The 14,048-nt window shown below is 45.3% G+C and overlaps 1 protein-coding gene across 9 annotated transcripts in view; it reads left to right on the top strand.

The window, feature by feature from the left end:
• Phactr1 (phosphatase and actin regulator 1) overlaps nucleotides 1-14,048 on the top strand; it is a 483,448-nt gene that overhangs the window by 271,172 nt on the left and 198,228 nt on the right. For all 9 annotated transcript variants that reach the window (XM_052728473.1, XM_052728475.1, XM_052728478.1 and 6 more), the window contains one exon: nucleotides 11,981-12,145. In XM_052728473.1, the coding sequence (XP_052584433.1) occupies nucleotides 11,981-12,145 (165 nt within the window). The remainder of the gene's footprint in view (nucleotides 1-11,980; nucleotides 12,146-14,048) is intronic.

The following is a 14,048-nucleotide window of genomic DNA, read 5'->3' as shown; positions in this document are numbered from 1 at the left end:
GCTACATGGGTGCTAGGAACCAAACCTGGGTCCTCTGCAAGAGCATCAAGTTCTCTTAACTGTTGAGCCATCTCTCTAGCTCCTCAAAACTTCTTGTGGGGAAAAACTAACCAGTGGCTTATCTTGTTGATAGTGTGTTAAAATTCTATCATCTTCCATGCAGAAGAATAATTAAAGGTCAGTAGAGAGGGACTATAGGACAGGAAGGAAAGAACTTTTGCTTCTGAGAACAGACTAAAGACTCACTGCATGTATTCTGAGACAAGGGGAATAGAAAATTCCTTGTACACTTCGTAGGAAACAAACAAACAAGGTTTCTTGTCAAGACGAGCCCAGTTAGAGCTATTGATAGTAACTGAAATACATACACCTGGGAAGGGAAGAAAGAAAATTAGGCTATTTTAGCAAGACTCAATATCCTGGCAAAAAATATCCTTCCCAGAAATCTTGTTTAGATTCCATGTAATCACTACAAAAATGATAAATGGCACTGGAAAACTGGTCTGGGAGCTAATGGGAACCACATAAGGAAATTGTCATCCATCAGGGGACAAAAATGAGAACTCAGAGCTTAAGAGGAAATGGACTAAAAAATGGTTCTTAAATGCAATGCAAGCTTTAATGTGATCCTCTGGCATCTTTCCTCCATAGACAGGCTAATATCAGGAAATCTTGGGAAAGGCTCAAGGGAGATACAATGCCTAGGAGTGTATAAACCTTGACAGGGTCAATGGCAAGAAAGTCTGTTTGCAAGGGGCTCACACAGCCAGGCCTTGAGCACCTTCAAGCCGCTCTCATAACACAGTGTGTGAGCCACGCTGAACAGTCTCTAGACTCATGAATCCTTTGTATTCTTTTAATTGTGTGTGTGTGTGTGTGTGTGTGTGTGTGTGTGTGTCTGCATGTCTCACCTTTTATGTGACAGTCACGGGGAAGCTTGTGGTCAGTTATTTGCTTCTATTATGTGAGTTCCTGGAATCAAGCTCCAATCATCAGGCTTGGCAACCAGCACCTTAACCCACTGAACCATTCACCAGCCCAAGACAGTGATTTTAACTCCCCGTATAAGTTGGCACATTCTGGGGATGTCTCTTGGACCCCTGTTTGTCTTCTTTCTTGCAAGTGTGTAATGCAGCAAACAAGACATCATTGCATCGTTTGGAATACTAGGGTGTAAAAGACCTTCATAATGTCCCACGAGGAAACACCAATCAGTCAGATCTGTGATTGACTCTGGGCACCAAGGGTTAAAGAAAGCTTAAAAGATTTATAACAGACATCCTTGGAGCCTTTAAAAGGCTAATTTTTAATGTGATGTGATGTATGTTAGCCATAATTGAAGAGAAATAAAGTTAGGAAAAAATTATTCCTATAGGATAGAGATGTTTTGCAGATCTAATGAGATAGAGTGAGAATCTAATACTTAGAATGAAGCACCAATGAACACTGGGCATTACAAAAGAACCCCCAATGATTTGAGGGGTCAAGGCCAGAAGACACCTGAGCTCCTTTTATGCACTCGTGTTCCACGTTCAGCACTTCTAACACAGGAGAGGAATCAAACCTTTTTGTTTGTTTGTCAGCTGAGGATTTATTGGTGTAAATGCAACCATATAAAAACACAACCATATGAAAAACACAGTCACAATGGACCCTCCCATCCCCCAAGCCCAGTCCCTGAGCCCCCTTCTGGAGGAGGGCCAGCCTGACACCTCCTCAGCACATCCGGTAGTTGGAGCAAGAGGGCTCACATAGCTGGCCTTGAAGTCCAGGTCCATGGGAAAGTCCAAGTCGAGATTGTTTGTGGCATTGGGCCTCATGCCAGTGGTGCCAAAGGTCTCCTCACCAGTCTTCACTGTTAGGTAGTCCTCCATGTAGAACACAGTCTGCTTCCAGTACATGTATGGGGACTCAGGACTGGTAGAAAAGCCAGTCCTCTTGTGGCATTGGTGCTGCATGCCCGTGATAAATGGCTGGCACCTGTTAGCCTCATCATCTCAGACTGGGTCACCCTTTATGTGACATTCATTGAGCACCAACATTATAACGACTGCAAGATCCACTGGTGGGAGAATGTTTTGGTATGTTTTGCTTCAAAGACATGGCCGTCTAAGAGCCCTTGGTGGATGTGGTAGACCTGAAGCAGCTGGTCACTAATGCCTGCCTCATAAAGGACATGGACTTTTATACAGTCAAGGTAGAGGACCTGACCTTCACCTCCCCCTTCAGTCTACAAGTGAAGAGGAATAACTGTGTACATGCATTGGAATCAAACATTTTAACCAGTGTTTCGGATGATAGTCTTACATGTGGTCAAGTTTGAGGTCTACTGGTTAGGAAAGTCTAGGCACAGTTGAGACCACGCAAAATTCCTATGATTCCCCAATACACAGGCAAGTGGTAAGGGATAAGGAAACCTCATCCCTGGAGAAGCTGCTATGGGCCCTACTGTCTACCTGGCACCAGAGGAGCCTTTTCATATTCTGATGGCCCTTCCTAAACACATGCTTTTTACCACAAAGGAAACTTTCAAGATATGCCTGCTGTGTTGATTGCATTTCCACTGGTGTGCCAAAGTACCCAAGAAAAGTCAACTTAAAGGAAGAATGATTTATTTGGCCCCCGGTGTCAAACGCTTTGGTCCATGGTCACTAGCCCCATTTTTTGAGTACCTGCCATAGAGCATCAGCATGTCACAGCAGGAAGCACATGGTGAGCGTGACACTGCTCACCTCACACTGACCAGAAAGAACAGAGAGATAGGAAGAGATAGGATCACAAATTCCCCCTCCAGGCGTGGCCCCAGGGTCCTAACTTCCTCCCAGTAGGCCTCACCTCTTGACAGATTCACCACAATCCAGAAGGACCACCAGCTGATACTGGGCCTTAAACACATGACCTATGGGAGCTTTTTGACCCAGCTCAAAACACCTGGTAATCCTTCTAAGTTAGCATTGGCCCTATTTTACAGAGAGGATGCTGACGGAACTTTCTCAAGATTGCACAGTGAATTTGGTTTGTGCTGTACACTTGGGGATTTATTGCTTAGGAGACTCTCAGCACAGTTGAGATTGTGTACAGTTTTAAAAATTCCATGTCCTTCCCTTTGGTTTGCAAGTAAGAGAGAGCCCTAACGCAGCCTAACCTAACTGGAAAGGGAGCTATTGGCTCAGGTGAGAAAGGTGTCTAGGGTTTGAATAGTTTTCAGGTTCTGCTGGATCCAAGGTTCCATGTGACATAACAGTGTCTTGTCACCCAAGGCATCCTCTGTTCTCTTCTCCTGTCTTGACTCAATTCTAAGGCAGCCTCTCCTCTCAAAGGAGCAGGAAGATCACCTGCAGTCTGAGTTGCAGGACAAGGGTCGGAGAATTGTGGCCCTGAGGATCAGCTGCGTGTTTTTATAAAGGAAGTTGTATTAGAACACTGTGTTGTCCATATGTATAGGTTGGCCTGTGACCGCCTTGGAAGGCAGTATCAGAGTTGTGCATTTACAATGGAGACTGTCTGGTCCACGAAGCCTACAGTGTGTTTACTATCTGGCTTCACAGAAAGAATTCACTGACCTCTGTAGGAGAAGCCCATCTTAGCTGAGGTTTGACTTGACTCTGGAAGGCACAAATTATTTTACTGTAAGAACGTTAGACCTGATGAACAAAGAGTCCACATTAGTTAAAGATTGTCCATGGATTAACACGTGCTTTACACGTTCGTTCACAAGTTAAACAGACAAGTTCTGTTCCCAGGTCACATACACTCCATGGATCAAATGAGTGAGAGCCTGTTAGGTAGGATTCTGTACTCATTACACATATCAGTGGTTGAAGGTTAAATTCCTAGAGCTGAAACTGGAATTTTGTGTTGAATGTCTCAGGAGGAACTCTGCTGATAACATCTAGGCATCTTGATAATTGTAACACTGAGTCTGTGTAATTGGAGGTTTAAATGGAACCTAGTTGTCTGGGCTGTTAGCTGTGCTCTGCATTCCTTGACTGCCTGTGGTCATGGACTAGAAACAGCCTCATCATTCCAGGGCCCCATTTATGAAATGAAAAGTAGTTGTCATAACAGGATCGTATCTTCTCAAAGCTGATGGACTGTTTTGTGACTTAGAGGTTCGTTCACTATTAACCAAGGCTGGATAAAGATTTTTCAGTTTGCAGTTCCAATGCTGACTATGGTAGTGTAGCACATCTAGTCTGTAACTCCACATGAATCTTAGCCTGTCTGTTAACAAGTTCCTGAATGGAGTCTCATTGCTTGGTCTCATCCTTGAGTGAATCCCTGGAGGTAGACGGTAACTGGCCAGCACAGGGCCACATGCCTACCTCTCCTGTTAGGATTAAAGCCGGATTCTTTGTGAACCCCCAGAAGGAAGCCTTTGTCACCTGATAGAGGCTAAAAAGAACTCACGTCCACCAGTATCCGCCAGGTGGTAAATTTGAACCCACACCATCTTAGCTTCAAAATTAACAGTCTTTTCACTGTCCATCATGTATAGCGTTTTCTAGATGAAGCAGGTTCAAGCTTATTTCAGTCTGAACTGGTACCTTCCAGTCTTCTAACCATAGTTCATAGCAAAGGCGCTTGGTAGAGAATGCCCTACAGCTGTCCTGGTAGCCCAGTGTGGGCATCCTCCACAGAACCTGCAGACAGGTATGCATGGGATACATTTTAGGGTAAGACTGCACTCCTTCCCCCGTGCTTGGTTCGAACCTGTTCATACTGGCATCTGTTTTGTAACCTTTCCATGCCCAGAAGCCCTTGTTTTCCTCGTCCCTGGAGCCCTCCCACGGCTTGGTCAGTGACACGGATTTGAAGAGCCAGACCTTCACACAGTGGGGACAGGTTTTAAAAATAGCCATGTCTTAATTAAAAGGCACGTGTTTCTTTGCTTCTGGGCAGCTCTTGCTTCCTATTCATTAGCCCCTCCCAGGTGTACAGTGGGGACGCTGTGCGACACAGCCTCCGAGAGCAGTGTGCGGGGTTCACAAGGTGACGGGATACAGGTGTCTAGCTCAGGGCTGGCACGGATGCAGTGGCTAAGAGTGGCAGCTGTCGTTAATACTGTCACCGTCACCGTCATCATCATTCCTAACATCGCTGTCATTGTGTTTTCTGTCGCTGTGGCAAATACTTGAATCAAATCAACGTACAAGGAGGAAAGGGTTTGTTTTGTTTTGCTTTTACAATTTTATGCATATATACAACTTAATTTGGTCAGCTTTACTACTAATTACTCTATTTTGCCCCCCCCCCCTCCGGCTGAATGCTCTTTTACTTTCCAAGTAGTCCACGTCTACTTTAGCATCTCTTTTGATGACCCACCAGGTCTAATGAGAGCTACTGGCATTAACTTGGAATGGGGGGGGCATGTTGAATGGAGTACAGGCCATCTACCTGTGGCTCTACCACCAGGCAAAGTGACTCCCCTGCCCCAGCAACCATTAACTAACTGCCCATACCTTCCCAAGGAGGTGTAGAGCTCCATGAGCCCATGCCTACCCATGATGGAATGTTGATGAGACTGATCTTGTGCTGGTCTTGTCTGGGTAAACAAGAGGGAAGTTTTAATTTGGTTCACGCCTTCAGAGATTTCGTGCTCATGGGATCCTGTCACACTGGGCCTGTGATGAGGCAGAACATGGAAAGTCTGTTTACTTCATAGCAGCCAGGAAGCAAAGAGGGAGATGGGAAAGGCTCAGGGCTCTGACACCCCCTTCAAGTAAAAACTCCCAGAAACCTTTCTCTCACTGTGCCCTACCTCTGAAAGTTTCCGCCTTGTCCTAAAAGTGCCACAGTCTGGGACCAAGCCTTTACCATATGGGCCTTCGAGTGACCTCTCAGATCCAAATACTGAAGTCATTGGTGGCATCATCATCATCGTCGTCATCATCATCATCATCATCATCATCATCACTACCCCGTCATTGTTGTTCCCATCAGAACCTAAGGGGAGAAGTGTCCTATCTAGAACAAGAAACCGAAAGCCCTGTTCAGGTTTTATTTTGGATCATCCACTTGGCACACAGGGACAGCCTCTCAAGAGGCCCACATGTCCCGCTCCTTCTGTCTCTTTCGTCTCCAGATAGACATCAAATAGCACAGACCACGGCTTCCTTCTGACCTGTGGCCCAGTTGGAGGCTGTACAGTTTCTGCTCACTAAGCCATCAGGGCCATCCTTAAAGGGGGTATTCTGCTATTGTTTTCTTTGTAATTTCATACATACATATATACAGTGGAATTGAGTCATATCCATCCATACTCTTCCACTCCAGCTTCTCCCATACTACCCCACCTCCCCTAAATGGGGCCTCCATATCACACATCCCCCACCCCAAGGTTCTGGGGACATTGCAGAAGAGAGAGCAGAAAGATTGTAAGGGTCAGAGGTCCAGGGGGACATCTGAAAAACAGCATTATCTGGACATGACGGGGCAATTGCACACATGAACCCACTCACATATCTGTGGCTACCTGCCCAAGACTCACACAAGACCAAGCCAAATGACATGCCAGCGTGGAGCGGGGAAGAGCTCATGAGGGGAGGGGCCTCTTGATAGCCAAGCCACCCTGAGAAATGCAATAGTAAGGGTGCCAGGTGAAGCGCTGTGCCTACTTACTGTCAGCACATGCCCACAGAGTGCCCTGGGTAACACAAGGAGTTGGTCACAGCACCAGTACACACAGACGTTTTGGGTTCACCAGGACCAAAATTGTGCAGAAGTCAAATACGATCTTTCCTGAATTTCTAAGTAGAAAGAAGAACAGCATCTTCCAACCATTTCCCTGTAGACTGAACAAAATCTAGTTGTAATACAAGGAGACCTAGCTGCCTATTAAAGACTGTCCCCTTGGATCTGCTTCTGGTGATGCTAGTCCATGCCTCCCTCTGTCCATAGACTCTGAGGTAGTTCAGCTTCCTGGCTTCCCACCTCTTTTTTGTTTGTTTTTTCAAGATGGGGTTTCTCTGTGTAGTTTTGGTGCCTATCCTGGATGGATCTTGCTCTGTAGATCAGGCTGGCCTTGAACTCACAGAGATCCGCCTGGCTCTGCCTCCCGAGTGCTGGGATTAAAGGTGTGCGCCACCACCCCCCGGCCGCTTCCCACCTCTTGATTCATCATTCTCCTCCCTGGCACTGGACCCTGGAGTTGATTCATGAGTGAGGGAGTGTCCTACTCTTCCCCCAGCTGCCTGATAAAGCTACCTTGGAGATTGAGAACAGAGAGCTTGATTAGAGTAAAGCAGCCTTTCTGTGGTGTGTGTTAAGGGAGGCTGATTTGAAAAGCACTTCTGGCCCCCACCCCTTCTCTTCACCTCTCCTTTATCCCATTATCTCTCACATCCCTGTGTCAAGAGAGCACTTGATTCTGAGCTCTGTTTTGTTTTGTTTTTCTTCCTTTTTAAACTGTATTCACAAGTTGGCCTTGTGCCTTCCAGTTGCATTATCTGATGGCAGAGCAGTCAGGTTGAGAGCTAGCCTCCATCACCAGATGAATAGGTGAAAATGTAATATGAGTGATTAAAATATAAATCAATTAAACCTAGTCGGCTCAGAGATCTTCTGCATTGATGGGCTAAGTATCTTGAGTTTAATAATACACTTATGAAGGTTTCATTTAACTAGACTTATAATTATGCCTTTATAATGCTGACTCTGCTCCTTGCCACTCTGGGTTTACAAAAGCACTCCTAATTGATTGCAAATATTTTAATGCAACAATTTCTGAATCGTTTCTATCCATTGCTTAAAGATTTAGCTGAGAACAGCTTTGGCTGTTGTCTTATTGCTGGGATAAAACACCATGACTAAAGCAACTTGAAGAGGAAAGAGTGTATTTCAGCTCACACTTCCTCATCACAGTCCATCACTGAGGGACGTCAGGGCAGGAACCCAAACAGGGCAGGAATCTGAAGGCAGGAGCTGCTGCAGAGACCATGGAGGGGAGCTGCTTACTGCTTCTATGTCCAGACCTAAACTGTGTCAGCAGTTCAACCCAGCTGCTGCCAGTGCAGAAGCCTCAACTCAAGCAGCTGGTACTGTCTAAAGAAAAGGAGGTCCAAGTTCACTGTTGCGCCATAGCTTATTTGCCCATCTAGTTGGTCTCCTTTCAATTTTTATTATAGCCTGCTTTGAATTTCTTTTTAATTCTAACGCCCTTCTTGGCTCTCTGAAATGTGTACTTACCAGAGGCCTCCTGAATCTTCGTCTTCCCTCAGCCTCCAGTCTGCCTTTCCCAGAGCTGCTGGAGGAATCTCCCTTCTGCCCACATCTGATCTGATGCGAGCCTCGGTTAAGACTTTCAACAGCGACTTGATGCTGAGCTCAGCTTGCTGTGCGTGCTGACCCCTCCTCCTCCTCTTCTCCACCCTAGAAACCCCATTCCATAGACTTCTCACCTTCTTCCCCATGTCTCCACCCCTCACCTTTCCCGGATCTGGCATTGTGTCCTACAGACTAGATGGTTTCTGCTCTCCCACCTGGAAAATTTCCTAAAGTAGTTCCCCAAGATCTTGGGCTATAAAATCCAATCTCTGCAAAAAAGTCACATGATCTGGGCCCAAAGTCCCTGACCTTGAGCTGCCAATATCTTCTACTTCTCCCTTTCCTCATCAGTGTTCTGTCTAAAGACGTCACATCATCATCATGAAAATCCCAAACTTCAGTCATTCTTACTTCGGTATGCCCCTGGTTGAATCACTTCCGTTATTTCTGAATTTCTGGCACTGCCTTACCTAGGGACTAGTGAAGCTGAGTGCAGTGGCCTTCTGATTATTCTCTTTGGCACCTGCTTCCTTATATTCCCAAGTGTCCATCCTTGTGTGCTACAGTGATATTCCTAAGAAACATCTGATTGCCATTGTATACTAATAGTGTTAGTTAGCCTTCGTGTTATTGTGACAAATACCTAGAATAAACAGTTTTTACGATGTAGTTTGGCTTGTAGTTTGGAGATTCGGGTTCATAGTCAGCTGCCTGGGTTGCTTTGGGCCCACAGTCAGGCAGAATATCTGGCAAGGATGTGTTATGGAGCAGAGTTGCTCATCTCATGGCAGCCAGGAAGCACAGAGACAGGTTTAGGGGGGGCTAGAGATACAGTCTCTTGAGGACATGGTCCCAGTGACTGCTTCCTTCAGTTAGGTCCCACTTCCTAATTTCCAACATTTCCCAATGATGCCATCACATTAGGAATTTGTCATATACTCATCCACTGATGAAGTCAGAGGCCTTAGGATTTACTCATTAAGAGTCCCATTTATAACCACACCCTCAGCCATGGGCCATGTTTTCAGCCCTCTTGGGTGTGTTTCCCCTGTTACTGGATGCTAAGCATCCAGTAACAGAAACTTTTGAGGGACACTTCTTATGGAAACATATGACAGCCTTTACCTGCCAATTAAAACCAAGCCCCTCTTCTGAGGACTTTTGATGTCCTTTACTAGATTGCACTAATTCTTTGGGGCTTTTCCCCCAAAGCATGTATCTTCTAGTATCTTCTATACCTCAGTCTCAGGGCCTATTATCTACCCTATGTCCTGGTATGACCTCACCAGTCAGTATGTCCTTCTGTTCTGGATATTGATATAGCCCCAGTCTCTAGTAGAAAGTGAGTGTTCTATACATATAGTTCTGCTGGGTACCCTTTAAAAATTGCTATACTTTCACTTCTGATTCTGAGATTAAAAACCCAAATGCATAATAAAACTCTGTCAGGAGTTCAGGCGAGCTGGTTCCAGACTCCTCCAGTGACAGTTCTCCATGATGTCACTGCCGGGTTCAATGCCTTTATGTTCCAAGATGGGCCATGTTTTCAGCCCTCTTGGGTGTGTTTCTCCTGCCGGGCATCTACCTCTCTCTATTTTTTCCATGGGAGAAAATTGCCTTTCTCTATCAAAACCTGGAAACATGAGCTCTCTCCAGGGTCTTCTCCAGTACTGCAAACAAACATTGCTCTCTTAGTTTTTAGGCTGAATGCCCCTGTTGTAGTGTTGGACACACTGACCCCTGTCTCCTCTGCTCCTCACACGTGCTCTCACAATTACACCTTATTCATCTTTTTGTCTTCCGCAGAAGTGACCACAGTGTCTGTGACAGTATTGAGAGTTCAGCTGGTCAACGATGGGAAAGAAGAGTCATCTCTGTGTTGAATTGTGTAGATTGTCCCCAGTTATACGTGGTTAGACTTTGGGTCTTTCAACTTTACGGTGGTGTGGAATGACTTGGGAAGTAGAAACTGGGCTTCGCCTTTTTAATTTAGATCTTTTCCTTGGCTAGTAATGCTAGGCCAGATTCTCTCCGGCAATGTTCACAGCATCAGAGACCCTTTCTAGGAAGTCAGCCACAAGGGAAACAGCAGTGTTCTGTGGTTCTCTCTATGGCTAAGCAGTAAGACCTAGTAGGTCACATGCAGTCAGTGTGTTTGGGATTTAATGGCATTTTAATTAGTGACAATTTATGAGGATGTAACCCCACCCTCAGTCTAAAAGCACCTGTAATTGAAGGATTAAGTGTCCTCTTTATTTCAGCATGCTCAAACCATTGTTGTCTTCACCCCCAAAACTGTACCTCTCCACTGTGTTCCTTGTGTTAGCAATGAAGGGTCCATTCTGCTGACCTGAATCTGGTCACTCAGTCAGTCATATGACCTATGAATAGAGTTTGATTCCGATATACCTTCTTGGTGCATTGGTGGCCCTTACATTCTGCTGTCCAGAAACTGCCATGCAGCATTTGTCACCAGGATGACTGCCACAGAATACCTAGCACGTGGTTGATTCCATCAGTATTTGTGAGTGAAGGGATGACCTATGACAAAAGCATGTTCAAACCCCAACAGGCAACCGCTCCAGCCATATGGTCAAGCTCTTAAGGACTGTGTTTGATGCAGGAGACCAGGGGACATTTTTATGAAGACAGGGATCATATCATGGATGAAAGCCACCCACTTACCCGGCTGCCAGGAAGCAAAGAGACAGGAAGAGAAAAGCTAGAGTTCCAATACCCTGTTCAAGTGCACGCCTTTGAACTTCCTCCCAATGAACCCCACCTTCTAAAGACTGCACCACCTCTTGATAGCACCAGTGACTAGAGACCAAGCTTAACACATTGGACTTTTAGGGGAATACTCCAAATCCAAACTATAGCAATGTAGTTTTGGGGATCAGTCTTAAATGTTCCCTAAAGAATCTCCCAGGGATTACAGCCTAGAAACATTTTAAAGCAAGACTCCAGGATAAAAGGAAATGAGGCAATTGTAAAAATCTAACAAAAGTGTGAATGATCTTAATATTGTCCATTTACCATAGGAAGGGGCCCTTACCCCGCCCAGATCTCGGTGCTTCGAGAGTCTGAATACAGCAGTAGGGCAGCAGGAAGTGGTAAGCGATGGGTAGTGGAGACAGGGGCACCAGAACAGACAGCAGAGGAGTGTTTTCTTCTTCCCTTTTTCTCAACAAACAATCCTATAGAGGTTACATCTGCCATGTATTGGATGAGAAATTACCACACTAATAGTTACACTGACTCTCCTGTGAGTCTTCAGATGGCCTTTGGGGAGTTCTGTCATCTACCAAGCGAGCTCCTGACGTCTTCATCCCCCTTCCCTAGCACCTCTGTCAAGGTTGAATAAATTTGATTGAGATGGTGGTACATGCCTATAATCCTAGCTACTCAGGAAGTTGAAGCAGGAGTGTTGCTTGAGACTGGGAGACTGGGGCCAGCCTGCATGTCACAGTGAGAACCTGCCTCTTTAAATATAAGCAAATTCAGTAAAGGTGTTCTAGATCTCTAAGGGTTGGCTGACTGTCCCCAAGCTTTCAGAACACGTCAGTATGACTTCCATTCCAAAAGGCAAACGGAGCTCAGGTCACGTGGTTTCTGTTATCTGTCACCATGGAAAAGGCTAGCCATCTGTGAGGCTCCCATTTTAACACTTTTCCCCCCTTCTCTTTATTTCCATCGCTTTCTTGGGAAAAACAAGCTGAGGAAGTGGAGAGGCTGGCGGCAATGCGTTCTGACTCACTGGTCCCGGGTACGCACACCCCACCTATCCGGAGGAGGAGTAAGTTTGCCAACCTGGGAAGGATCTTCAAGCCTTGGAAATGGAGGAAGAAGAAAAGTGAAAAGTTCAAGCACACATCAGCAGGTAAGGTGGCTGCTGGCCTTGGCTCTCACTGGCTGTTCGCTGAGTTCAACTCTGCATCTTCATTTGGAGGGTTTGATTCCCATCAGCTGTCTGACCCAAAGCAGAAACTCCAGCCTTGGAATTGCTCTTGCCCTTAATAATTCCCGATATGATAAGGCATGGCTTTTAAGTCTCAGCTGCTGTCCCATCCATCATGAAGGTTTTTCTTCTCTCTTGTTGGCTATTTTTTAATTTAAAAATGACTGCTTTTGTTTGATCTATAAATGATCTGGACTTGGAATTCCACCTTCTCTATAATTGAATACTTTCACTCCAGCCCTGACAATCCATTTCTTATTATTCATTCACCCTGATTTTCACTGTTCCTGTAAAAGTCAACACGCGGCAGAAAATGACTTATGTACGGTCGTTGGCCGATAAGATCAGGTCATTTCATGGAGGAAGAATCATGAATAAATGATTCCTGGATGAGGCAGGAAAACAAAGAATGGAAGTGAATCCTCTCTGCAGTGTGAAGTTAATCATGCGTCTCATAGCTCTGTGGCCAGCTGGGAAACGTTGGCAGGGATAAGCTCAACCACAAGTCCTCATTCCTGGAGCCAGACTGCCTGGGTTCAAGTCCAAGTTCTGGTACTTGCTGGTATAGCAGCTTGCTTATTTTGTTTACCTGTCTCTCAGCTTCCTCATCAATAAAACAGGAGGATAAGAATCAGTACTTTATGTGATTTTTTTTTATTTGTGGAGACTTAATGAGAAAAGCAGGTGGCTGCTTTTAAGTACATGAGGATGTGGAGAGAAAAATGTGTAGGGAATGACGAGGATTTTCCTATCCTGTTGGTTCTGGAGGAGATGGCAGGAAATCTGTACTGTTTGAATTTGGTTTTGTGGCAGTCTTGGGTTGGTATACCAAAACACAACCCACTAGATGGCTTAAACAAGAGATGTTTATTTTTCATGGTCCCAGGTGAAGTTGCAAACTATGTTGTTTCTTTTGGAAAGCTATTGGTGGGCTCATCAGTGGTCTCCATCTTGCTACACTCATAGACCTTCTTCTTTCTGTGTATACACAGAGAGAATGCTGTCTAGGTGTCGCCTGAGGGAGGAGCTTATCAGAGGCTCCATGCTCTTGACCTCATTTAAACCTAGCTAGTCTCCAAAGACACACGTCTACCTACAGTTCACACTGGGGCTGAAGGATTCAGCATATGACCTTGAGAATATTACAAGTTAGTGTATAACCCTTTGTTTCTCTTTAAGGATCCCATCACTCCCTGGGCCCTCTTCCAGGCTTTGGTTTTCTTCTTCCACTCCCCAAGGTCATTACCTCCTCTATAGCTTGGGCTTCTGCCCTCTGCCCCACTCACAAACGAAATTCTTGAGAAGCAATTGGCTTCTTGTGCCTGAATGTCCATCAACAAACCCAAGAATCTCCAAGCCACGCAAAGAAACTAGAATAACAAACAGGAAGATTTTGAAGTGAGCATGGTTCTCATGACAGACACTCCCAGGACCTGCTCCCTGAACATCATAGCCCTATAGCTCTGATTTGCTGGTTTCTGCAAGGAGAATGGGCTTGTCGTTTATGAGTTTCTAAATCACTGCCTCTCTGAAGCAGTCCCTTCACTCTGACCCTGCCTTCTCCTCCCTGTGGATGGAAGCAAATAGGATGGTATCAGATAACTCATGAAATATTTGAAATCTGAAAACTTTGCATGTAAAGCTGTTTTGAGAAAAAGACTCCCGGGTTATAGCCAAAAGACCCTCTAACTTTAAATCCTTATCATTGTTCTTGTGGTGGCTACCATGACCAGGCTGTTGGATCTGGCAGCTAAGAATGCCATTTATATGTGATTTCTGTTTCTTTTTAAAAGATGCAGCTCCTAAAGGGACATAGTTTCAAACT

Source organism: Peromyscus californicus, unplaced genomic scaffold (assembly GCF_007827085.1).
Source record: "Peromyscus californicus insignis strain IS unplaced genomic scaffold, ASM782708v3 Scaffold_8__1_contigs__length_139910024, whole genome shotgun sequence".
In the NCBI taxonomy this organism is placed as follows: Eukaryota; Metazoa; Chordata; class Mammalia; order Rodentia; family Cricetidae; genus Peromyscus; species Peromyscus californicus.
This window is presented reverse-complemented; position numbering and strand designations above follow the sequence as displayed.